The sequence below is a fragment of the Nothobranchius furzeri genome, chromosome 17 (assembly GCF_043380555.1).
Source record: "Nothobranchius furzeri strain GRZ-AD chromosome 17, NfurGRZ-RIMD1, whole genome shotgun sequence".
NCBI classification, from domain to species: domain Eukaryota; kingdom Metazoa; phylum Chordata; class Actinopteri; order Cyprinodontiformes; family Nothobranchiidae; genus Nothobranchius; species Nothobranchius furzeri.
In genome coordinates, this window is record NC_091757.1 from 36,632,853 (window position 1) to 36,659,636 (window position 26,784).

Consider the following 26,784-nt stretch of genomic DNA (forward strand, 5'->3'; position numbering starts at 1 on the left):
GCAGGTTAACACTGCATGTTGACTGTTACTATGCAGTTTAGTCATTTTAAGTCAAGTAAAAAAAACAGCCATTTTGCTTTTTGTAAACATACTGTAGCCTAGGTGTAATGCAGCAAAAGTTGTGGCAACTGCTAGAAACCTTCAAGTTTAACCAAAATAAATGTGTTCATCCTAACAATTTATAGCATCAAGAAAGCAAAATGGGAACATTACTAGGCTAGTTTGCAATACTTCATTGCCAGATAGCTAAATATATCTTTGTTGCATTAAAGTAGGTTGTATTTGTGAAATAAATTGGGAATGTTTTGGCTTTCATGGGCAAAATATCCAGTGGTTTCCAAAGCTAGGGTTGGGATCCTGCTGTGGGTCACCAAGAACCACATGGGGGGTCTTGAGACAATTTCCAAGATTGCTGAAGCTATATTATTTATAATAACTGTTACAAACCTTAACTACATTGTCATAAATGTATATTACTGTACATGAACTGAAGCAGTTTTCTTATGCCCTAAATTATTAAGCTTTTATGCATGGTTTAAAATCAGATATTTGTGGGTCACATGTCTTGACAATTGCTACTTTGAGGGTCTGAAGCTGAAAGATTGGGAACCATTTGCTTAGAAAACAGTTTGGATTGTTCATAAATATTAGATCACACTACTTAAGTCAACCCTTACTAGTTTAATCAATTAATCAAAGAGAAGCAGTCAATTGTCAAAGAAAATGTGTAAATATATAATACTAATCCACAATAATAAAGTGTCATGGTCTTAATCTGGCATGATTGAAATGGTCATAAACTCTACAACAACTTTACTTTCATGTGTTTTTGGATGAAAAGAGGTTAGTGGTGAAATTTGATTATTGTGATTAACCCCGTCCCCAGATCAGATTGCTGTTTTTATATCCACAAACAACAGAGGGACTTTGAGCAGAGGGGTCTAGTCTCAGGTCTGCTGGGTCTGTCCATCGACATTAATACCGTATATAGTTTATACTGGGTCTGTCGTAGCCAGTTTGCAGACGACGTCTTTGATGCGTGTATTGTCGCGAGATTCCGCGAAGTTTCCGGTGTTGTGTGTACTGTATGTTCCTGGAGACATGGCGGCCAGCTTCCGCGGCCGTCCTATACGGAGTCTTCGGATGCGAGGTAAGCTTGAAAAAACTCTGTTCAATGACAGGTGTAACAGCGGGAATCTGCAAAATAGAAGACCCCATACACGCGATGAGCTTGGAGTGATGTGTTTTTGTGTACACTGTGTGTGTTTTTGTCAGGTCGGAATGACAGCGGGGAGGAGAACGTACCGCTGGATCTAAGCAGAGGTAATCAGCGATTATTCTTCAAAATGGATCATCATGGCACTTTGCTGTAAACACTGCCCCATTAAACGAAACTCAAACCATGACGTGCATATGTATTTTTATTTGCAATTCTTACTTAGTCAGTTTTCCTTTCTGTTTCGTGTAAAAACATTGCTAACTAGTCATAACAACGGGCGGTAGCGAGCTAACAAACGAGCTGGATTAGCTGCCACAGCTAACCAGCCATGACGACGCGCTGTTGTTTTGATCGGTGCTAGTAGGATACAGAGCCTGTTATTCAGCCAGACAGCTCATGCATCGGTCATCACTGACTGCACGAGGAACTGGGTGTACTGGCTGTTTGCTAAGTAGCACATATGGCTGCACAGGCTGGTTCTTGAGCTACAGCCTCTCAGCCGGGTCAGAAACACTGCTCCAGCAACAACACCGGTTTGTTTACACGGAACACTCGTGAACAGCATCATCCATCAGGATTTTGTTGTATCTGCTGACATAAGGAGCTGGAGGCGTTTAACATATGAGATATCAGTGACGATAGTTTTCCTCTGCAGGTTTTAAACATATATATCTTGAGGGCCAAAATACAAAGAGGCCATGTTTCATATCAAGTTTCCGTGTAAAGAACTTCTACTTATGGCTAATTTGCAGTCAATGTTCTTGCTTAGTATTTTGAGAAAGTTACAGTTTATACAAAAACAGCAAATCTTCCTAAAAAACTTAAAGCAATGATACAAAATGAGCAGGAGACTAGAAGAATGCACAGATAAATGAGATTTCATGATACCTGAGAGTGCTAACTGACATGAAAGCTCAATTATGAGTTACTTTTTTAATTGTAGTTTGCAAACTGTTTCTTTGTGAGGATCTTTCAACAAACACAACAAACTACAGTCTACTGTTATTTTTGTAGCTGTTTCTAGGCTTTTACAGTAATTTCACTATCTCTTGAACTAAGTTATTAATAGGTAAAGGAAAGTGATTAAAGTAAACAAAAATATCAAATCTCAATAGATTATACTTTTTGTTTTGTACTTGTATTCAGCGCTTGACATCATAGATTTTAAGATTGATTGGGTTGCTTGACTCCAAACTGTTAAACAATAGAATGTTCAACAGAATCAAAGCATGCGTAAATAACACTTGTCATGGGTTAAAATGATCTTTAAAAGACACAAAGCAATTGCGATTAGCTTTGATTAATCTGGATGGTTGGCACTTATCCTGCCCTGAAATTGAAATAAAAAAAAAACCACCATGCAATGCTTCTAAAATGATTTGCATGTACACTTTTCTACTAATGCATTGTTACAAATAGGGAAACCAAACTAAGTCTGTGCTCTAAATGAAGGATTATTATCTGAAGTTATTGTCATTGCTCTTTTTTTCAAATCCACCTCTAATATAAGATACTTAAATATATATTTGAATGGGCATCAAATCAAACTGATGAGTCTGTATAACATATTTTCTTTCTTGATATTTGGTTGTACATGTTTGCTGTTTTTTAAAGTTCAATGAAAAGTAAACAACATGAAATTCATAGATTTATTGTGCATGTTTGTTTTAATTCATAAAATAAATCAACCGTTTGCAAAGTCCTGAAACCTGCTAAGCTATTGTGGAGTTGTTCTAGTGGACTTGGTGTATGTGAATAAATCTGTAAAGTGGTTATCCTGATGTATTTTTAGTGTCTGGAGCTGCTGGAACTTTTCCTGGGTTTCACAATATTTCAATGTCAAGTTATTAATCCTTCTTGCCAATAGAGTTCTCTGTTTTACAGCCACATTCCTTATGTCAATAACATTGTGGTCAGCACATATAAATTGGAAGGACGTGCAAACCAAATGCTGACCTGCTCACATCTTGCTCTTTTAATTGCGTCTTGTTTTGACTGTACACGCTAAATGAGCTGGACCGTCTTCCTTCCTGCAGTGAATCAATTACTGATACTATACCAGTATGGCTTCACACTTTGTTACGTTGCATTGTTTTCTTCTTCTTTCCCTTGCAGAACCATCTGAAAACTTCCGTGAAATTCTCCAAAATGTGGCCAAACCTCATGGAGTCAGTAACATGCGAAAACTGGGCCACCTGAACAACTTCATTAAGGTACTACTGCAGATCTGATGGTCCAAATCCACAGTTTGTGTAATCTGTCTAAACAGTGTTGAAATGTAGTTTTCAACCATTCTCTAGCCACAGGAACTTTGTGATGCTAAATGACATCTGTATGTTTCTGAAAGTTATACCAGGGTGTAGATATTATGACCACAAAGATGGTGTACCGAAGTTTGCTTGTGTGTCAGTAAAATTCCCACCTAAAAGATGGCACAGAACACACACCAGACAAAAGACGTCCAGTCAAACTTTGAACAGCAGAGGAAGAACAACGACAAAGGATGTTTATTAGGAAACATTGAGTGGGGAGAATTATTGTTTTAATTTAATTTATCACTCGGTGACTACAAGGGCACAGAAATGGATGATTTCCTCATGAGAAATCATTCAGTTACTTTTGAATAAGCGGATGAAAAAACTAGCAGTTATTCCACCTCTTAGGCTGCGGTTAAACGCTGTGGTGCAGATGATCCCCAAACAGTTCGAATATTGTCATCTAGGGACTGTTCTGCACAGACATGGAGAAGCATGTGGAGGAATCTAGAGCTGACTTCTTCACTACTGTCCTCACTCTGGCATTGCTGGCTGGAGGGACGAGGAAACGCCATGATCTAATGTAGATCAAGATCAGCACTGTGGCTTTAAAAACAAATACACTCATGTCATGTTTATAATAAAATTATTCTTAAGATAGCAGTGTTCATCAGCTCAATAATGCTTCAACCAAGCTGTATAATGAGGCCTTCTGTTCTGTCCCACCCGACACACAGCGATGCCCCTCCAGATAATGGTGGAAAAATTTACCATAAAACAAGAGGGGAAATCACCGATTTGGTTATTTTCAGATTATTTTTCCTACTGCCTCTGCAGATTAAAGGCATTATTTTAAATAAAAAGCTGTTGCCGTGCTCTGATAACATTTCCAAGGGTCTTTTCTTCTTTGCCATCCTGGCATTTTAAAAGGGAAACACTGGGTGAAGGAGGAGGAAACTGCTAGTTTCTTGTATTCTGGGCACTGTTGTCTTTTTGCCCAGCATCACATTGTTGAGAAATGTGAAAGTAATTTAAACTAGTGGGTAAAGCACAGACCCGGGACACTGGATCCTGTTGCTGCTTAGATATGTGCGGATCTGTCAGCTCACTGCTTTTCATGGCTTCTGACTGGCTGCTCTGGATGAATTGTAAACAATTGTTTGTGGCTCTGCAGACGGTGTGTGCTGTAACTGGCACTGTGGTGGACCAGAGGCTTAGTGTGAGGCCAGTTAGTGTGTCTGCAGTCTGTCCACCTAATGCTCTTGTTCACAACTGACTTGAAGCTGTCAACGAGTGTGTGTGTGTGTGTGTGTGTGTGTGTGTGTGTGTGTGTGTGTGTGTGTGTGTGTGTAAACATCTGTCGAAGTTTTATCACTTTGATTCCTTATAAGGGTTTGAGGACAGCAAATCCCTCATGGAGAGCATCATGTGCCCCCCTCTCCCCTTCCTCATCCTGTTTAAGCTCTGATGTCACCGCTAGTTTAATACTACCCCATAATCGCCCAGACCTTACTCACCACCTGTCCCATTCCACTTTCTGCTGCTACCTCCTGCACAGCTATGCGCTACACATGCTCTTGAGAGACAATTAAACAAAATAAAGATGAATTCCCCACTAGGCTTTTTGATCTGGTGTGTTGCCTGGAGATCCCAATGAGAAAGGGTAGATGCTCTGAAAAACGACCAGCAGTGTGTTTTAGCCAATCCTCTCGGTTGTGTGTGAGTTCTTGTTAATGATGGAGGATCTGTTGCTAAAGGGTGGCAGCAGCAGGTCTGGTGGAGTGTTAAAAACAGGAGAAAATGATGAAAAAAGTTTTCATGTGTCCCAAAAGAAATGTGAGCGCAGACCAGCAAATGTTGGAGGTGACCCATAACTCCTGAACCTGTCGTTCATGAGGTAGCATCACCCAGTTCCCCCACTTTCTCTTACCTGCTCCAAACAAATGGGCACATGCAGGCGAACGGTTTATTTCTGTGATTTTTATGTTTTTTTCCTGTTTTTAGGGGAAAGTCGGATAAATAAAGTTCTTAACTAATCGTAACAAACAGAAAAGAAGACTTTCACTGGCAGACATGAACAAATGATCTGAACACTCACAAAATAATTTCTCATTATTTGTTCATGTTTAAATAAAAGGAGCGCTTTTGATGTGAAACAAGTGAAAACATTTTTGTTGATTTTTCAATCGTCTGAGAAACAAATAATTCACCTTGTATCTTTTTATTGCAGCTGCTTTGCAGCATTGGACATCGAGAGGAAAACTTTGGGTTTACGTATGAAGAAATTATCATTTGGTGAGTTTTATTCTTTTTTCAAGTTTATTAGGTAAATTTTTTTTTCTGTGAAAAGTAAAGCTAGATCCATTAAAACAATAATTACATCGATTCTTTAAAGCGAAAAAAATATATAAAAATCATTAAGAGCATAAATTGATTTTATAACTTGTTCTTCTTTAGTCTGCGGCTAGCTCTACTAAATGAGGCCAAGGAAGTGCGTGCTGCAGGTTTGCGTGCGCTCCGCTACCTTATTAGAGACACCATTGTGTTGCAGAAGGTCCTCAGACTGCAGGTGGATTATTTGATAGCCAGGTAAGATTCTGCTTCAGTCAGGGTGGAAAATCACTTGTGGAGACCTGATGTGTTTTGTTTCTTACTCTGTTTTGTGCCTGTTTCAGATGCATTGACATCCAGCAAAGTAATGAGGGGGAGAGAACTCAGGCTTTGCGACTGGTTCGAAAGGTAAGATAAATACGCTTATCTGAGTTTTTCTAACTGTTTATAGAGTTTATGTCATGTCCACAGAGGAGTTTCGGGTTGCTGCTGACTTGTGTCAGCACAGCGGCACCAGAACGGTCCTTTGGGTCAGCAGCAGTGTCAGGCTGGTTTGTAGAGTCTGCAGGCCAAGTTATTTATAGCTCTTCTGTAGTTTACTGTCAACAGCGCACACATGCACAAAGTGCACTGTGGTTTTGAGCGTGGACTATTGACCACACTGGCTGTACCATGACCTGTGTTACTGTTGTAACATAACGTCATGATGTTAAAATAGATTTATGTTCATACTAGTCTACACAAAGTTTTCATAAGCTAATACTGAGTTTGTTTAATTATACAAACAAAACATTTGATCAAGTTTTCAGACCCTTTTGTCTGTTGACATCTGCAGCTGAGCTCAGGTGCATTCTGATTAATTTTCCAGCGCTCGCTCCGATTGTAGTTTGCTACGATTCAGAAAACAAACCTGCACACGTCTCTCCTGTGTGGAGTGTTTCACCAGACACAACAAACAAATGAGTCTGCAAATGCAACCAGACTAGAGAGAAGCATCAGGGACTCGAAAATGGTGGCACTGCTTGAAAATATAAACCACTAGAAAGTATAAACGTGGGAGTGTTGGTCGGGTTTGAGTGGCTTTGTGTTTACAGATACAGAAACTGGCAAAACTTTAAGGGATGGTGTTGTTTATGATACTTGATGGGACTTTATTTTCCAAGGTGACCATGATACAGCTGTCTACATACAGTCTCACAGTTGTACTTATCATGTACCAACAAACGCAGTCTGGTTCCTCTCACCTGATCGTAGATTGTAATCTAAGATTGGCACAATACAAACAATAACAATCTGGTGTTGAGCAGACCTGTTTAATGTTTTTTTTCCCTTTCTCTCCTCCTGTAGATAATAACCGTCAATGCAACGCTGTTCCCCACCTCTGTTGCAAATTCTCTCATTGCTGTGGGGACGGATGGACAGCAGGAGAGGGACCGCATGGTTCGAGCGGCAATCGCCATCGTATGTGAACTAGGCGAGTACCTGGCATTTAGATAGGGACACACATCAGACATGGGAAGCATCATTAACTCTGTACACACAGGCGCAGGATGAGGAGTTGTTGATAAATGGTGGTTAGAATGGGGAAAAAAAGGTAGTAAAAGATATGATCCGTTTAAGTTTCATATAATCTTACTGAATAGTGGTGAAAATGTATGTAATATATGAATGTATGGCCCAAACAAGAAGCCTAAAAAACAAGTTCTTGCCAACATTTTCTTTTAATGTGATAGGTGGAAGAGGGGATGTTGTCCTGTGTTTAATCATTTCTTTGCAAGTATTAGTCTAATATTTTGTCTAGGGATGTAAGAAGATATCAATATGGCAATATATCGTGATTTTGTTTCCTGTGATAATATATCAATATTAAAAAGCCATATAGCAAAGTTTTGGAAGAATTTACATGCAAAGATTTGTGTATTTTCTTTTTTTTTTTTTTTTGGTGCAACTCAAACATCGACTTGTAGTTGGCAGCAGTGTGCAATGTTTTTTTCCATAATTGAAATGTAAATCCCTCTATTATGGTCCAGTTTTACTGCAATATATCGTGATATATTGTATCGTCTACCCTGTATCGTGATTCGTATCGCATCGCCAGAATTTCACCAATACACCTCCCTAATTTTATCAAGTTACTCTTTTGTCTTTGTAGCCCTGAAGAACCCAGAAGTGGTGGCCAAACGAGGAGGTCTCAGCACAATTTTAAAGAGCGTGCTTGACTGTCAGCTCAGTCGCATCAACGAAGCACTGATCACCACCGTCCTCCATCTACTCAACCACCCACGTACTCGCCAGTACGTGCGTGTGGACGTCGAGCTCGAGGTGAGAACTCTTAGTCCAACCCTAGTGTTTCCACAGAGCTTACAGTAATCACTTACAGCATTTCTCATTTTCTGTAAACATCTAGTAGAGACAGAAGTGCTCGTCACATCATATCTGCTGAGCATTTATTCTAACTGCAAGTGTGTGTGTTTTGTGTTCTGTCCTGCAGCAAATCCTTGCACCTTTCACTGATTTTCACTATCGTCACAATGCAGACACAGCTGAAGGGCAGCTAAAGTAAGTGTGTGTGTGGAAAAGGTCGAGTGTTTAACATGTATGCTGGATTCTATCATTGGTGACAGTGTGTTGTTGGTGTTTTGTGGGTTTGGGAAGTGTCACCAAAACATTTTCAGCCGAAGTTGCAAATTTGGAAAATAAATTAGCTTAAAAGATTTTTTTGTGCCTCTTAACATTTTAACATAGTATAGCTATAAATATATTGTGGAGATTTTTTTTTTAAAAAAAAGTTAAAAGTGGTTATTTCACATCTGCCTAAAAACCTTCACCAATAACACGTTTGGAAAGCAACCGTTGGACCATCTTGTTGTTGGACTGGCTAAACCGCTGCACCTCCCTGTGTCCTCCACTCATTACGCACTCGCATATTTAGCAACAGAACACCACTGGTGTGAGAGGTTCTCTGCTCATTATATCAGAGAAGGAGAAACAGCCGGCTGCTACTTCAACTTTAGGACAAACAGAGTTCCAAAAAGAAAAACACCGTTTGAAGTCAGACAAAAAAGACATTTAGACCTAGAAAATATCCACTGGTGTTTAGCGCTATCATGTTTCCTTTGGTATCGCGGGTTTCTGATTCCAGCAGAAGCGTCTCAGGGAAGATACCCAAGGGGAGGGGTGTGTGTACCATGACCGTGTTTGCGTTCAAACCTAGCTTGTTCAGCAGATTCGCCTTAACAGCTTTAAATTGCAGTTTCTGACCGATCATCGATCTTGAGAAAAACCTGACTTGCCGATATCGATTTTGTCTTAACTAAAAGCAGATTATGTCAATGTTTCAATTTCCTTTTATTGAGAAAACCAATATGAATACTCATGAAACGATACCAGTTTCAACTGGACCTGAGGTAATGTTTTCAAATATAAACAAACATATTTAGCATTGCTGTTTGAACAAAAAAAATCATATTTGTTCATTTTTCTAATTTTGAAAATAAAACTTTTGTACCTGTTTTGACACATGTGACCCAAAAAAAGTATTTTTTAGCAATGATTTGCTTTAACATTAACTAAGAGTGCACAGATTGCAGTTTTTGGTCGATTACCAATCTTGAAGAAAAAAAATACGAGATTGGGGCCGATAGATTGGTGCACCCCTACTTGAAATACTCTTTACATACCAATGGCAACAAATGAATGTAATGTTATGTCAAAAATAATTTTTTTGTTTTAATCCCCTCTGAGACGTACAACCCTGGAAAAGCCTTATCCAGTCCTCATTCACGTCCTGTTTTTAATGACTGGATCCTGATTCATCCATCAAACCGCTCCTCTGACCGTTCTTTCCCCCCTCTGTGTGCACAAATCATACATTCTTGAACAGGAAGTGAAGCCAGAGCTGAGATGCCTAGTGTAACAGACTGAATGTTTTGTTATGTTTGGAAATTTAATTTTAGGAGACGTGTCACATGTTCTGTTTACACGCTGGTTCTGTTCTTGATGGGAAATGTTTAGGTGATGGACCTGTTGTCTGTGAATGCAGTCAGCTTGCACAAAACGTGTGTGTGTGTGTGTGTGTGCGTCTGCTTGTGTGTGTGTCCAAGAAGGGAGAGTCTGAGGGAGTTTGGGAAAGGTTCAGGAAGTTTTGAGCTTTTATTTGTGGGGCTTCCCCAGATTATTGGTAGCACTGAGCTGCAAAGATTTTGAAGTTAATAATAAACCAAGAAAGCTAAAAATTGCCTTGTTTTTGACCATTAAAACATCACACTATATTATCTATTATTCTAAAATAGTATACGGTTACGTAAGTGCATTACTTTAGGAATGATGGCAGGAAAATGGCCATCAGCACCTCCTGTTACACCGTTAACATTCAATGCTGCTGTGTTTACAGAGAAGACAGAGAATCCCGTTTCTTGTCGAGCAGAATGGCAATTGTCGCTGCCTTTCGTTCCTGGTCTGGTAAGTTGCATAGCCATTTATTATCTTAAAAAAGTTTGTTTGATTTAGTCATTTTTGAGCATTATTAGTTAAAATCATTCTTATTGGTCTTATTTTTTAATTTAAGGGATTATCAACCTGTGCAAAGCTGAAAACTCTGGAATCCAGTCATTAATCGGGTTACTTTGCATACCAAACATGGAAGTTAGGGTGAGTGCATTTATTAAACATCAGAATTGATTTTACTGATCACCGTAAAGCATGTTTTTATTTGTGCAAAGTCTTATTGAATCTATTTCCAGTAAAACTACAGTTTGTTTGGCCTTTAGGCCTCTTGAGTCTGATATTGGAGGTGCTCCTCATTCTGACGTTCATCAGACATCACTGATTGCTTTCACATGGTTTGTCCTGCAGAAAGGCTTGTTGGAAGTGTTATATGAGATATTCAGGCTCCCTGTTCCCATTATTACGCAAGACTTCACAGAGGCTCTTCAGAGTGTTGGTAAGGAGTTGATGTTTCTGTATCAACAGAATGTATTTGTGTGTTTCCTCCAAGTATCTTTGTATCTAGCACAGAAACATGTCATTGCTGTTTAGTCACTTACTGAGAGTGTCTTTGTTCCTCCTGAATGAGGCCATGTGTCCCACACACAGTAAAGACTAATCTTAGCTGTGGTCCACTTCAGATCCCTCCAGGTTTCAGGACACCTGGAGACTGGCTGATGGGTTTATCGCTGCTGAAGCTAAAGTCATCCTGCCCCATCGGGCCCGCTCTAGGTGAGAGAACAGCAGCGGTGTTAGGCTGATGTCAGTTCAGTGGTTGCATGAACATTTTTGTGTTTCCGTTTGCTTTGTTAGGCCTGACCTGATGGACAACTACCTGGCATTTGTTCTTTCTGCCTTCATCACCAGTGGGCTGTTAGAAGTAAGATGATTCTACCCGATGGCTGACTTATGATGCCGTCAAGCTTAATTAGCGAACATCTGAGGTGTTCTGGAGCAGTTTGGTGGTGACTGTCTCTGCTTCTGGCTTTGCTGCTGTAGGGTCTTGTGGAGGTTGTGACCAGCAGCGATGACCAGCTTGCTGTCAGAGCCACCATACTCCTGGGAGAGCTTTTACACATGGTAATTTATAAATGAGGTCACACTTAACTGTAAAGCTCACCCTGATCACAACTATGTTAGTATGAAATATCTTAATACTGTGATTCTTATAATAATGATTCATTTTACCTGCTTTTTTTTTCTTTGCTTGTTTAGGCAAACACAATTCTTCCTCATTCCCATAGCCACCACCTGCACTGTCTTCCTACCCTCATCAACATGGCCGCCTCGTTCGACATCCCCCAAGAGAAAAGACTGTGAGTACAACGACGGTTTTTATCAGCAAATTAGAAAAATGATGGTTAGTTAGAACAGAAATAAATTTGGCAACACTTGCAGACAAAACAATATTTGTAAATGAAAAACTTATATCTAGATATTTTTCTCCCTGTATAGGAGGAATGCACGATATGTCAGTCTTGTATCGACCGATGTTATGGGCCATTCCCATCTGTACCGGGTCGGCCCGGGCCGGGTAGCCCCAGTCGGCCCCAGCCTGGCCCGGTTGATTCCACACATCCTTGTCTTAAGCCCATGTGGGCTGGTTCTACCCACCAATCAGAGGCTTGCTCTAATGGAAGGTGTGAATTTGCTGTCAGCAGTGGGTGTGTTGGCCCTGGTCGGCCTGAAGCAGACCCCCTCGAGAAGAGGGCTGAGAATGAGCCTCGGTTGGCCCGGAAAAATACCAGGCCACCCAGATATGTAAACAACCTACGCTACCCGGCCCGGGCCGACCCGGTACAGATGGGAATGGCCCATTAGTCTGTATGGGGCCAATTAGTAAAACTAGGCCGATATTAAAAACTAACATTTTTTCCATCTTGTTTCCGTTTGTGTATCCGTATCAGAGGCCGAGGCGGGTGATGTTGTGTAACTGTTTAGTCATGTGATAGTGATGGTAATTAGAGGCTGACCGATTCTCTTGATGAGCTTCATGAGGTGGTCCTTCAGGAATGTATGAAAACCATTTCAGGTGACTTCCTCTTGAAGATCATCAAGAGAATGCCAGGAATGTGCAAAGCAGTAATCAGAGCAAAGGGTGGTTATTTTGAAGAAAATAAAATATAAAACATGTTTTCAGTTATTTCACCTTTTCTGGTAAGTACATAACTCCTCATGTGTTCATTCATAGCTTTGATGCCTTCAGTGAGAATCTACCAATGGTCATGAAAATAAAGAAAACACACTGAATGAGAAGGTGTGTCCAAACCTGGTACTTCTCTAGTTTCTCATGTTCCCTTTTCCTGATGTTGCATCACTTGCCCCTTCTTTCCACCGGAGCCGTCAGCAGCACGTTACTGCAGCAGCACGTCATAGCTGCTGATAGGAACCGCTGTGGTCAACAGAACCTTTTCCACCGGAGCCGTCAGCAGCGAGAGTCTCAGGAGCAGCATGTCGCGGCCTTTACGCGCCGGTTCTATTTTTTACGCGCTACGCCTCTGAAACGGGTCAAGTTCGACATTTTTGGGGAAGGAAAGACAGGAAATCGGATGCGGAAACGGAACGAAGCTCCTGAGATTTTCAGAATAAAGAAACGTACTGCCTTCCGGTTGCTTTACTTTAAAAAAAAGGTTACTAACTGTGCGGCCCCGTGAGAAGTTATCATCTAGCTAGCGGTCTCTTTTGTTTTTCAGGTCCGTATTGGCGATTATAAAACGGACAGAACATAAAACACAAAGCTTTTGGAGCCATGTTGTAATTTTCTCCTGCTTGTTGTTGTTTACTGACAAAGTCACTCGTGTGACTTCGTGCTCTGTCGGTGACAGCTGCTCCCCTGCTGCTTCGCATCCCGTGGGAAGGGCCAAGCAGCAGCTTACGCTAGCAAGACGTGCTGCAGCAGTAACGTGCTGCTGACGGCTCCGGTGGAAAGAAGGGGTTGGTATTGCCACATCAACCTCAAAGGCCGTCCTCTGTTGTTTGCCCACCACCACAATATCCGGTTGGTTCTCCATCACTAATGTGTCAGTCTGGATCTGGAAGTCCCACAGGATCTTGGCTCACTCAGTTCTCTACCACCTTAGGGGGTGTTACCCACTTTGACCTTGGGGCTTCCAGTCCTGCACAGATGTTTCTGTACACGATGCCAGCCACTTGGTTGTGGCGTTCTATGTATGCTTTCCCTGCCAGCATCTTACACCCTGCAGTTATGTGGTGGATTGTCTCAGGGGCCTCTTTGCATAGCCTACACCTTGGGTCTTGTCTGGTGTGGTAGATCTTGGCCTCTGTTGCTCTGGTGTTCAGGGCCTGTTCCTGTGCAGCCATGATGAGTGAAAAGTTTAGAGCAGAACTTTTACCCAGATTTTTTTAGGAATCTAGAGATCAACTTTTTCTGTAAGTTTTGTTTTGTCATCACATGATCGACTGACTGCAAAAGAACACATGTGATGGCAGAGACGGGAAAGCAGCAAGCCAGTGGGAGTGAGCCCCACCTGTTAACTCTAGATATTCATTGGATGTTATTTATATCTATATAAAATTTTGTGTCTTGTTTGAAATTATATTGACATTTTTAAAAAAGACTTGTGATATTGTCCAGTTCTGCCATGTATCATCAGTGGTTGTTTTTTTAAATGAACATTTAAAAACACTTCCTGTCTTTGTTTTGGGGTATTTTCCAGCCGTGCGAGTGCTGCGGTGAACAATCTGAAGCGTTTCCACGAGAAGAAGAAGAGAGGTTCGAAGCCACACAGCCTCTACTTAGACCACATCATCCGCAAATCTGTGTCATCACCCAACCGCAGAGACTCACACTCGCGCAGCCAAAGGGACATCTACGTCATAAAGGTAGAGATTCGTTCTCAGATCTTGTGTAAATGAACTTTTATAACTCGTCAGTTGTTGCAGACAATGTTGGAATGTTTAAGTTTCTGTAAATAAGCTTGTTTGTCTGTTTAAATCTTTTAAAGTTGTTAAATAAATGTTTCCTGATATTTTCAGGACACAGAAGAAACACTGATGATGAACCTGAGAGATAGTCAGATTCTCAACCACAAGCAGAACTTGGAGTGGAACTGGCTGCTCATCGCCACCATCCTTAAGGTCAGGCTGTTTTCAGCCAAAGCACAATATCACATCTTTCTTTTTTCACAATAAAAATGTTTGTTTTCCTTTCAGTGGCCAAATGTAAACCTCAGGAACAACAAAGATGAGCAGATGCACAGGTAAGCACTGATTCTGCAGTCATATTACACGTTTCAGGAATATTTGAGTTTAAATGCATGATTGTTTGTGTCACGCAGGTTTGTTCGGAGGCTGCTGTACTTTTATAAGCCCAGTAGTAAACTGTACGCAGGACTGGCTCTGGATCATGCCAAAGCCAGGCAGCTCACCGTGGTGGGGTGCCAGTTCATGGAGTTCCTCATGGACTCGGATGAGGTGAAAGAACTAAAAGCTGGCACAAAAATATATTTCTGTATAATCCTGCGCCATGTTTCATCTTTCCTCTTGTTGACCCCTTTGCCTCCTCTTGCCTCCTTTTATGGTCAGGACGGTCAGGGCTATCTGGAGGACCTAGTGAGAGACATGGTTTCCTGGCTGGCCTCGTCTTCAGGTCTGAAGCCTGAGCGCTGTCTGCAGAGCAACGGCCTGCTCACCACACTCAGCCAGCACTATTTCCTCTTCCTGGGGACACTTTCTGCACACCCACAGGGAGCCAAACTGCTCGAGAAATGTGGCCTGTTCCAATGGTGAGTGGGAAGAAATGGACAGTTTTCCCAGACTCGACACATTTATGCCACCAACACCTCAACACCACCTCTGCTTTTGTTTTTGTACCTGTAGCCTGCTGAACTTGTGCTCAGTAAAAAACCAGGACGCTGTTCTGAAACTTGCCGTTTCCACACTGGACTACAGCAGGGATGGCTTGGCCAGGGTGATTCTGTCTAAGGTCCTCACTGCTGCCACTGATGTAAGACAGCCATGATAACAGAAAAAAAAAAACGGTGCCACTCATAGAGAATTAATGAGGAAGCTGAGTTTTTTTTTTCTTTTAAAGGTGTCCCAGAATTCAGAAAAGCATTTAACTTGCTAATGTAGCATATCAAAACTTCTGTGGCGTCTCCGACATGCTTTCCTGTGTAAATTAGTAACATTATAATGGAAATGTTTTCTTCTGAGAAAAGCTGGTTTAACACATATGCTTAGACAAACGGCCTTATATTAGCATGTTCCACCCCACTTTAGCGTCAGCAACATATAAATGTTGGTCGGGGCAATGCTAACTGCAGAACAATGCTAGTCTGAGCTAGTGCTAACGCTAGCCCAAGGTACTGCTAATGCCTGCTTGAGCTACTGTTAATGCTAGTTCGCACTATAGCTATCATTCTTGTTGTAGCAACACTCATGTTGCAGGATGCACTTTAAATGAATTCCAGATGGACCCATAGCTTGCAGAATGGTTTGATGCCCCCCCCCCCCCACCCCCCGTAGTACAGTAAACATTTTCTTAAGCCTAATTTATGCTTCTCCATCGCCTATGTGAGGGAGAGACACACACGTCGACAGAGACGTTTTGTCTTTGGACTTCTCCATATTTACACTAGTGTTAATATTGTGTTTTTTGTATTTCAGAGACTTTTAACACAAACAAACATGTCCCTCATTCTCCTCCACCTCTTCATGCACTCACCACCTATGAACCCACGTTTCCGTGAATCCATCCATGAATAAAACGCTTGCTGTGTATCTCATATTTTCAGAGTTTTTCTGCGAGGTACTCTTCTAGCTGCCCCACCTGTGCTGCTAGATATTGTCGGCTGTATTTTTATTTCTTTGAGGAGGCAATGGTGGTGCTGTTGATGAATTTAGAGGAAGCGGAGTCCTGGCCACAAGCATGTCCTCTCCGTCTCGTTCAACGGATGTCTCCGTCCGTCCTTGAGAGTGTTGGAGAGCCCTCACAACGACGAATGATGTGTTGCATGTCTGTACCTACGCGGACAGAGAAGCATAAATTAGGCTACACACACACACACGCACGCACGCACGCACGCACGCACGCACACACACACACACACACACACACAGATCACAGAGTTTTTTTGCTTCAGGCAGTATCATCGAGGGTAAACCCACCAATCAGTATGCAGCTTATTTAATATTTATGTCCTGACTGCGTGGGCGGAGCAAACCAGTCATTGCTTTATTATGGGCTGCTATTTGCCCATCTATCAGTGCTCCTGGGCCATTGTGAGCTTCAACAAAGTTTTATGTGCTTTACAGAGCCTCAAAGAACAGTACCCTTTTAAAAAATGCTAGGTGTTGCACTGCAGCATCAGTCAGCAGATTTAAAAATAATGTATGACTGCAACACACCCTCATGGGTCTGAACCCTGAGGGTAACAAAGTCACCAGATAAGAAAAAAGAAACTTATTTTTGCCATCAGAAAACCGCATTGTGTTAAAATATCGACGAGACACTGAATTAAAAATCCTCTGAGAGGTTGTGACACGGCTCTTTTTGTCTCTGCCGAGCAGACATGCAGGCTGAACGCTACCAAGCACCTCCGTGTGCTGTTGCGGGCCAGCGTGGAGTTCTTCAGCAGCTGGGGCATGGAGCTCCTGGTCACACAGCTTCATGACCACAGCAAGGCTGTGTCCATGGAGGCCCTGGACATACTGGATGAGGCCTGTGAAGACAAGGTGCTTCCATTAGATTACTGACACTGCAGCTGTAGTGTTTTCTCAGATCCGATTAAATTAACCTTTGTGCTATTTTGCAGGCCAACCTTCATGCTCTGATCCAACTGAAACCAGCTGTTTCCCACCTGGGGGACAAAGGTCTCTTGCTGCTCCTCAGGTGTGTGTTCATCACTTTTCTTTCTGTGTGATGCACAAGTCTTTTACTGACCTCATCACATTGACGAGCTGCGCTCTGTTGTCCAGGTTCCTGTCCATTCCTAAAGGTTTCTCCTACCTCAACGAGAGGGGCTACGTCAGCAAACAGCTGGATAAATGGCACAAGGTATTTCCAAGCTAAAAGCAGATGACCCCCAAGTCATCTCGTGCTTTAAGTTTTTAGCTAATGAGGCTGTGGTGAAGCCAAACACCAACAGAGGTTGATCTCTGATCTGGGTTGCAGGAATACAACCTTAAATATGTGGATCTGATAGAAGAGCAGCTAAACGAAGCGCTAACGACATACCGTAAACCCATCGATGGAGACAACTATGTCAGACGCAGCAACCAAAGGTTGGATGGGGGGAATCCATCAGCGCCTGATGATCTGCAGGACTACGTCTCATGTCTCTGGTTGTGTCTCCAGGTTACAACGACCAAACGTCTATCTCCCTGTGCACTTGTACGGTCAGCTGGTCCACGATAAGACAGGCTGTCATCTGTTGGAGGCTCAGGTAAAAGATTCTTTGATTAGTCTTGTAACGTGATGAAGGAGCTATTCCATCATAGTTATTTACCCTCTCTCCTCAGGAAGAAATGATCTGCATGAGACTGCCTCAGGGTCATGCATTTGCTTCTAAAACTGTTTCCTTTCCAGCTCGAGGAGAAAGAAGACAAACTCTTTCTTTTTAATAAATCAAAGAACTCTATTTTAATAAAGCTAATCGAACAAAGTGTTAGTCCAATAATAAAATGTGAACCAATCTGTGGAAATGACAATGTTTAGGATCAGTGGTATTTTAATATTAATAAGTAATATGACTTTAATCTAGCTGCACTAGACATCCTGATCCATGTAATGCTTAAAGTCACATGACACATTTTATCTTTCTCATCCAATCGGAACCTTCCTTTCTGAAGCGTGGCATAGTCTCTGTGGTGTTTATAAATCCGTCAAAATCTGATTCGACCGTAAATCAAAACATCCAGATTAATAAAACCAGTCCCCACACCATCTTAGATCAGTTCACCGCATTCTAAGAGAAGTATCGGACCGGCCACCCAGACTTCCTTTTTAAGCAAAGAACTGACAAGCTGGAAAATCTGTTGCACTTTACCAGCCAAGCAACGGTTCCTTTCAGAATAAAAGCTGAACTCACTGACCCTCAGGGTCCATCTGACGCTGTCAACCAACTGTCGCTTTTTACCTGGAGACAATCCAAAGACTAGTCTGTCGTACTGCTGACGCTGTTTCATCGGCTTCGGTACCAAAGGGGGTCCGAGGACCTGGCATTCTGGATCTGTACGGAGGTCTCGTCCTAAGGGTATGTGTGGAGCGACAAAATGGCGTCTCATGTGTTTATGAAACTCCAATCATAGCTTAAGAGCAAAAGATCACTTCCCACTCAGACTTGCTTCTCCGGATACGAGAGTTCTGATGACTACATCACTCACACATACACCATCACGTCTCATTCACACCAAGATCCGTTCATCACCCAGAGTTTAGAGTTAGTCTTATTTAAAATTGTTTAGAAATAAATCTTCTTAAACTTTTTAAAGGTGACTCTATCCTCTCTTGTCTCTCAGTTATTACGAAGTGTTACATAATCCTTGCAATAAAAAGTTCCAATCTTCTGGTTTAAGTTATCCAAAGATCCATAAGATTGATTTCATATTTCCTATGGAATCTCGCATCTTATGGTTCATTAAATAGTTGTAAATTAAATCATTACAGTCTGATTTTTTTATTGTCACCTATTGATTTTTCTGTATTTTTTTCTGGCAGACTTGCTTCTTAATATCTGTCTATTTTTATTTACCTCAAGAATGTAGTCCCAGACCTCAGTTACACGATTCGCTCCCCGATGCTGGACACCTGGGAGGGTATTAAACAGCTGAAGGCTGCTCTCTGGGCTCTGGTCAGTAGTTACTCAAAACAAGATCTCAGTCTCTGTATTAATGGTCCTTACTTTGTCGGTCTCTGATTGGGTCTTGTTTTCTCTTTCAGGGCAACATTGGTTCTTCAAACTGGGGTCTGAATCTCCTGCAGGAGGAGAATGTCATTCCTGACATCCTCACTTTGGCTCAGCACTGCGAGGTGCTGTCCGTGCGCGGGTAAGCTCACCTTGCTTCAGAATGAGTCGCTCTTACTCAGCCAGCTGAATGTCGGGCGAACAGCAGCGAGTTGTAATGTCATTTCTTTTCCACAGAACGTGTATTTATGTTCTCGGAGTGATTTCCAAGACTAAACAGGGCTGTGAGGTTCTAAAGCAGTACGGCTGGGACGCAGTCCGACACAGTCGCCGGACGCTGTGGCCTGTCACGCCCGACGAGGTAGACACACAGCTGACCTCTGAGCTCTCTTCGGTACCAAGCACGCTCAGTCTGAACTCGGAATCCACCAGCTCTCGCCACAACAGTGAGAGTGAGTCCCAACCAAGTACGTAATAAAACTACTGTTTTTGCCAGACTCGTCAGGTATTTCAGTAAAAAATGAGCATTTTACCTATCAGCCTCTGCTGTGTTTTTAATCTGTTTATATTTTCAGACATGTACATCCTGGAGGATGATAAGTGTGATGTTCTGGACTCGTCAGACGACCCTTGTTTCTACTCTAAAGCAGTCAAAGACCGCAGCCCCTTCACAATCCTGACATCAACACGCATCGTTCGCTCTCGCTTCCTTAACTCCCTGCCCTTTCCCAGCAAGAAACTCCGCTCTACTAGTGATCCTAAGACTTTATCAGGTTCTCGCATGCCTACTGAGCTCAAGACGGATAGCTTGAGACGAAATAGGACTGTGACGGAGCCTTCTGTCTTCAGCCCAAACCAGGGGGACGTCTTCACCTCGGTGTTTAATGGAAGAGGATTGCCAAAGAGTCCAACTGTTAGCCTAGAGACATCCTTTGTTGGGACAAGGGGGGGCTCAGAGGAACACCTTGTGGATGGCAGGCTGATGAGGAGTGGAGGCTCGGGTCTAGGACTCAGCAGCTTGAGCGGGCCTGGGGTGGTGGAGCCCCACAGCCGGGAGCGTCTAGCAGGAGACGGTGGTTCTTCTTCTAGTGGAGGCAATGTGGGAGGGGGTGGTGGGGGCACTCAGTTTAAAAGCCGCAGTCAGAGCTTTAATACGGACACCACGACCAGCGGCATCAGCTCAATGAGTTCCAGCCCTTCCCGGGAGACTGTTGGGAACCCGGAGCAGCCCGAACCGGACTCTTCCGACTGTGTGAGCCTCAACACCGTCGTGTCTGCCAAAACTGTCAAAACCCTCTCTTCCCTGAGCCCCCAAGCTCAAACTAACCACATGTCCACCTCTAAGTCCTCCAACGTCTCTCTGGTACCACCTGGGTCCTCGCACACTCTGCCCCGCCGGGCCCAGTCTCTCAAGTCCCCCTCAGTGACCACCATCAAAAGCCTGGCTGACTGCACCTTCATCTACACGAGCCCGAGAGATGCTCTGGGTTACGCCACGCTGAAGCGGTTGCAGCAGCAGAGGATACACCCGTCTCTGTCCCACAGCGAAGCGCTGGCTTCACCTGCCAAAGATGTGCTGTTCACAGACACAATCACCATGAAGACCGGTAGCCTGGACTCCAGATTAACCCCTCGCAGGTGGGTCCTCGGTCACTACATGAGCTGGAATATGTGCGTTGAGATCTTTGCTGTTAGGAGAACATTCCGCTGCTCTATTTTCTGCACTGTAATTTCAGCTGTAATCTTCCCGGTTACGGGTTTTGGGCCGGGACAGGTGTGAAGGTGTTTCTTTATGCACTTTATACTGTGTCTGTTAGGATATCAAGTAGGAGGTGCACCTGTCCAGAACCTACGATCCCAAGGCCATATCGCAGGCTGTCCAGAACTCTGGTACCGCGGTGGGTGGACCTGCCCAGTGTCCTCAGTAGTGGCGTGTCTTTCGGCTTTCTCTAGACTAGCAACAGTTCTCTGTGCCTGCAGTTACCCTGGCCTGAAGTGTGTGCAAGCCCTGTGTAGATTAGCCAGTTTTTTTAGGTTTTCCCTGTTTAGTTCAAGCTGTTGAGTGAATTTTAAATATGTTGCTATGGCAACTGAACACACAAAAGTAAAATGCAAGAAAATGTTTGTGATTCTGATCCGAGATAAAATTGCATTCCTCCTAAAGTTCAGGAGAAGTGGATTTGTGGTCAAAATGAAGTTTTCTCTCTTTGAACAACTGTCTGCAGATGAGTGATTGCTCTTTGTGAAGCTGCCCTCTTTGATCAATCGCCATCTGTCGTTTTACCCGATGCATTTCCCCCTACTGCCTGTGTTCCTATTCTCGCCCAGCCTCTCCCCCCGGATCCTCTCACGCACCTGTCCTCTTGCCCTCCCTAGGTTTCTGAAAGCTCTCAGCTTTGCCTCGCTGGATAAAGAGGAACTCCTCAGCCCCATCAACCAGAGCACTCTGCAGCGCTGCTCGTCAGTGCGCTCCGTGGTCCCCAGCGCCACCTTTGGCTGTAACGACGACTACATTGGCCTGGCACTGCCGATGAACATCAACGATATGTTTCACATCCGAGAATCTACCTACTTCCAGCAGAGGATCAGCCCACCATCAGAGGAACGGAAACGCTTCCTGTTTGGTGATGGAGATGGTACAACGCAGCATCACGTCTGACTAAATGATCAAACCCAACAGAGGAACAGTATTTTGAAAAAGATCATTTTGTTTGGTTATCTCTGTAGGGGATCGACCCACTGTCCCATTACTGAAGCAACAGTTTAGCATCTCTGAGCTGATCGTGTGCCGAGGTGACACTCCTAACCACATGGTGGGCTCGGAGGAGACGGGCCTGCAGGATCACACTGAGGAAAACTGCCTCTACTGTGTGGGAGCCATTGTCCTCGGATACCCCACAAAGCCACAGATCAACAGCACACACCCTCGAGGTGAGGGCACACATTCTTTTAGCAAGGATGATAGTGTTCCTTAGTGTAGAATAACAATAAAACCTCTGTTTGTTTTAAATCCCCAGATTATGTGGATTTTCCTTCATGGGGAGGCCAGAGCGGGCATCGGTTGGAGGTGATGCCTCAGTCCAAGTTCTCTGGGGTGTCGGGCTGCAGCGACGCTGCCGTCTCACAAGGGTCCATCTCCAGCACGCCCACACCTGGAGACATCGTCATTGGTATGTGCTCCTCCATCCACAACGTGTATCTTTTATATAGGAGGGCATAAAGGCCACATTATCACACATTAGTCAGATCAGATTCTTGGATTCATCTTCAAACATATGAATTAATGTCAGCAGCAGCTTGGAGTCAACCTGTTCACACTCCTTCCTTCTGGCAGGTGATGAGCAGCCTCGTTCCCTGAGGCTCATGAACTCCAAAGCTTGAGCTGTACTTTGCTGTCTACCTGTAGGAATTTAGATGTTTGTTAATGATTTATTTGTTCGTGTTAAAACATTTGACCCTAACATGCTGCTGAATGATTATGAATATACAAATCGGAATATCTACTTTTTTGTCCTCTAGGTGGAAAGGCAATATCTGAGGATGGCCCCGCCTCTCGAGTCTTGCTGAGGAAGGAGATTCTCCGACTCATCATCAATCTCAGCTCTTCTGTAGGAACCAAAGGCCACGAAACAGGACTACTGACGTAAGTCTGGTGTTGTAGTTCAGCTGTAAAACTGGTCCTTCGGTCTGCCGATGAGGGGTTTATTTGGGTCTCTGATGCTCAGTAGTGATGGATCGATGCTCTCCATCACGTTTATTTTCTCTGAGAGGACAGGAAAGAGTCCAACTCAGAATGACTGGGCCAGTATTCGTTCCTGTAGAGCAAAGTTAACAACTGTAACTATAAATCCGTCACTGCCAGCCATTTTATGAACAGAAAACTCCTGATGGCCAGCGTTTTTGAGCGTTTTTACAGTTTTTTTGAAGAGTCTCAGAACATTGTGCTCTATGACCATGTAAAGATGAATCAACATGTTTTTTACTCTTGCCGTTCTTTCACTGTCCGTTGTTGACATGTGAGCTGCAGGAGCTTTTTCCAGTTTGCGCCTCACTTTAGGCAGAGCGGCGTCCCAAACTGATCTCCTAGTTCATGGATTGTCTGCTTCATGATCATGTGACATGTGACACACACAGATGAAGATCCACCTGTAGAGTCGTGATGTTTACTCTCAGGGTGCTCGTTCCACGCCCGCCCCATTAATAAAGGCAATTGACGACTTTAGTCATTTTATTCACTTGACTGTCTTAAGGTTGGTTTATGCTTGACGCATCCGCGAGGTCCGCACAGCTTCGCGCGGCGAAATTGCGTCATTTTAACTACCACACTCCCCCACCGCACCTCCGCACGGCCCAAAATTTCCGCACCGTGCACCTAGGAAATTTTCTAACCACGCGGACGGTCGGACGCGGAAAAACATGGCGGACCGGCAAGAACTAGTATGGCAGAGGTTCGTAAATACAGACATTTGTATGATTCAGCTCTCAGAGATCACCGTGATCAACATGTTGTTAATAATTCTTGGAGAGAAATAGCTCGCACTGTCGGAAAAGACGAGGACGCTGTTAAAAAAATGCTGGAATGTCATGTTGTAAACAATAATTTCTACTTCTACTATGGTGTAGTGTTGGATACATGCCATAGAGCTCCATGCTGCCCCCTACAGTTTGGGAGAATATTGGCTCACCGCAGAGACAAGCCGCATGAACCATAAACGCTGCAAGTTGGGAAGCGCGTTCCAGCCGCGAGCCGCATCACCAAGCGGAAAGTGAATGCGTCAAGCATAAACCAAGCTTAAGCCTGTAGCAGCATAACTAAAAGGGTGAGCCAAGATGACCGTATTTTATCAAATAGGAGAGCCTAGTTTAAAAGTAGAGCAGGCGTGTGCCTCCAAAGGGAGAGGCCTGAGAGCTGTACGCTCTGCCTCCTAATCTACCTTTAGAAACGTTAGAAATCACAAGCAAAGCTGCAGCCTGAGAGCCGGGCATTCTGTTGTGGACATCTGGATAAACGGTAACTAATATCTAAGATGCTGCTTTCAGAGTTTCAGAAGTAAGAATATAATGAATGAAGTGATGCTTAAACAGGAGAAATCAGATCCTCTCTTCATCAGAACCCTGGTAGCGACCTTTGGGATCAGCTGGAGGCTTTGAGGAGAATAATTAAAACAACACTGATAATAAAGAATTAAAGTTATCTAGCTTAGAATAAGTAAATGTGTGATCTAGTCCTTCAGAGTCTCTTTGGATCAGTTTTAAAAATATCCTAGGGGTGGGCAGTAAATTGAACATGTATCGTTATTGAAATTTCTGACTCAATATCATTTTTCCCATGACAATAAATTCGATAATATATAAAAATAAAGATGTGTGACCGTTGGCGTAGCTTTAAGAAGCGGTACCACCTTGGTTACATGACGATGTGAGAGCCCCATCTAGTGGACAACGTTTGTTTCTGAGCTTACATTTAGTTATCCATTTATCGTTATTGAGGTGAAGTCTTCAATATAATGTGATATTGATTTTAGGCCGCATCGCCCAGCCCTAAGTCCCATAAAATGTATTCTATGATAATTAAAGGGCCCTGCTCTAGAATAGAGGTAAGGTCCAAAAATCACCAACTCTGATCCCGACTAAATTTCCCAGCAGGACACAAAGACAAGATGCTTGCTCCTTTAATTTTTTGTGACAGTTTAATAATAAATGTCTTTCTTTTCAGGATAAAAGAGAAGTTTCCATATGCGTTTGATGACATCTGCCTGTATTCTGAGGTTGCTCACCTCTTGGCCCACTGTATGTTTCGTCTGACCTCACGGCGCTTCATACAAGAGCTCTTCCAGGATGTGCAATTTATGCCGGTAAGATATCACATCTCTCCTGAATCACTGTTTAAAAAAAAAAATTTTTTTTATTCCATGCATACTGTTTTTTCCCTTCCCTTAGATGTATGAAGAAGCAGAGGCAATACTAACAAAGCTACCAAAACCTGTCGTTGAGGACGTTGACCCCCCAGCAGACTGCTGATCATCCCCATCTGCCCCCCACACCCGCCCACCCTGTGTTCTGTGCACAGCTGCAGCTCCTTGCAAACCAACAGGAAGAACACAAACTGAGGATCTAAGGAAGAGGACACACGTCGGACACGTTCCTGTTGCGTAAAGCAGAATTGGAGGAACAGGAGATCGGTCAATGTTCTTCTAGCTTATCTGAACCGGAAACAAAAGACGTCCGCATCTGCAAACAAATACAGATGATGCTGCTTCAGACTTTTTAAAACATACAAAAAGAGGAAAATCAGTTTAGCCAAATGCTGTTTTCACATGAGGTTAGCAATCCGACGCATCACTAGAGGACGAGCCCAGTCACTGAGACAGTTGCTCACGTTATTTTTAAAGAAAGTTGTATCATGTTATTTTACAGATTAGGTGTAATGAAATGAATGAGGCATGTGAGGTCTGACCAGTGATTCCTCAAACTTTACTCTTTTCTTCAACACAACACTACAGAGGGGTCCTGCTGTTTGAACTCCTAACTGGAGCTTTTGTGGCTCCACCCCCACCTGGACTCTGATCTATTTTAACTAGATAATGTTGCTTTTTGCTTCTCTCCACTCACAACCTCCTACAACCTTTAGCCTCTCATCAACTGAGGCAGCTCTTCATCTGACTCTTTCTTGTATCACAGACAATCAAACATGACTATTATTGTATTTTCTAAAGCATTATATTCTACCACCTTTACGCACTAGATAAGGAGAAAAGCATGTAATTTAATGCTAGTTTATTCCATCTTTTACTTGCTTTGACCTTTAAATGTTTTCCCTCAGCCACTGCATTTCTAACACGCTTCATGAAGGAGGTCTTTTGAAACATGTGTAAGTTATTTGTTAGAATGGTTGATTTACATTTCAAGCTCCAAACTGCAACACCGACGTTTTGAAAAACCTTCCGAATCCTGGCATCTTACCGTCACAGCACCTTTCTGACCTCCGTGCTTCACCTTTACCGCATGTTCACAAGCATGGCAAAGTTGTGACACCACCTTAACTTGTTTCCAGCTTATAAAACCGTTTTTAAAAAATAGGTTTCCATCACATGCTGCCGTACATTGCAGGAATACAATTACCCCAGGATCTGTTTCCACAATGCAATATCACCATCTGTCAGTAGGTGAGGAGGAGGGGTGCAGTAAAGTGTGATGACTAAAAGAATTGAAAAAAGGTTTCCATGGAAACAGAGTTCTGTTTCCATTGGCTTGTTTTTTGCTCTAATGCTGCTACACAAATGGACTCATAGAGAGAAAGATGATTCATAGATCCGCTGAGTGATGTCAGATCTGATCTATTTATTATATGTCTGTACCATAGTGAGCTCAACCAGAGAAGAAGAAAAAGTTATTTATATTTTTTCCTCAAGACTGTATTATAATTTAATTTTTCTTTTTTGTTTTGCCTGAATTGTGATTTCCCTTGTATAATGTGTACAGTATGTTCTGGGGGCATTGATGACCTGAAGAAACATACGATCCTATCAAAGGGATGCATTGTTAATAAAAAAATTAAACACCAGAGATTTTTTTGTTCCTTTTTTCTTCTTTGCAACTCTTCTTGATTTGCTCTGAATAAAACAAG

The 26,784-nt window shown here is 42.9% G+C and overlaps 1 protein-coding gene across 2 annotated transcripts; it reads left to right on the forward strand.

The window, feature by feature from the left end:
• Positions 1-808: 808 nt before the first annotated feature.
• On the forward strand, positions 809-25,369 carry LOC107393668 (rapamycin-insensitive companion of mTOR). Of its 2 annotated transcripts, none has more exons than XM_015972205.3 (37): positions 809-1,150; positions 1,276-1,323; positions 3,335-3,432; positions 5,705-5,769; positions 5,932-6,063; positions 6,150-6,213; positions 7,153-7,279; positions 7,958-8,127; positions 8,297-8,364; positions 10,199-10,266; positions 10,373-10,455; positions 10,660-10,747; positions 10,932-11,022; positions 11,104-11,170; positions 11,290-11,370; positions 11,506-11,606; positions 13,968-14,133; positions 14,287-14,388; positions 14,464-14,510; positions 14,589-14,724; positions 14,836-15,035; positions 15,130-15,256; positions 16,822-16,986; positions 17,067-17,143; positions 17,230-17,308; positions 17,426-17,535; positions 17,609-17,696; positions 19,011-19,103; positions 19,193-19,299; positions 19,395-19,624; positions 19,733-20,795; positions 21,534-21,793; positions 21,885-22,088; positions 22,175-22,327; positions 22,677-22,800; positions 24,874-25,012; positions 25,098-25,369. In XM_015972205.3, exons 1-37 carry the CDS (start codon positions 1,036-1,038, stop codon positions 25,176-25,178), a joined length of 5,217 nt encoding a protein of 1,738 aa, XP_015827691.1. In that variant the 5' UTR covers positions 809-1,035; the 3' UTR covers positions 25,179-25,369. The 2 variants fall into 2 exon arrangements, with proteins under 2 accessions (XP_015827691.1, XP_015827692.1); XM_015972206.3 differs by having other exon boundaries at positions 19,395-19,609.
• Positions 25,370-26,784: the final 1,415 nt, after the last annotated feature.

Excerpts from the sequence above, each read along its gene's own strand:
- LOC107393668 (XM_015972205.3), top strand. The coding sequence starts at position 1,036 with ATGCGTGTATTGTCGCGAGATTCCGCGAAGTTTCCGGTGTTGTGTGTA. Across the intron at positions 1,151-1,275 it reads ACGGAGTCTTCGGATGCGAG|GTCGGAATGACAGCGGGGAG; the intron begins GTAAGCTTGAAA and ends TGTTTTTGTCAG. Across the intron at positions 19,300-19,394 it reads GAGGTGCTGTCCGTGCGCGG|AACGTGTATTTATGTTCTCG; the intron begins GTAAGCTCACCT and ends TCTTTTCCACAG.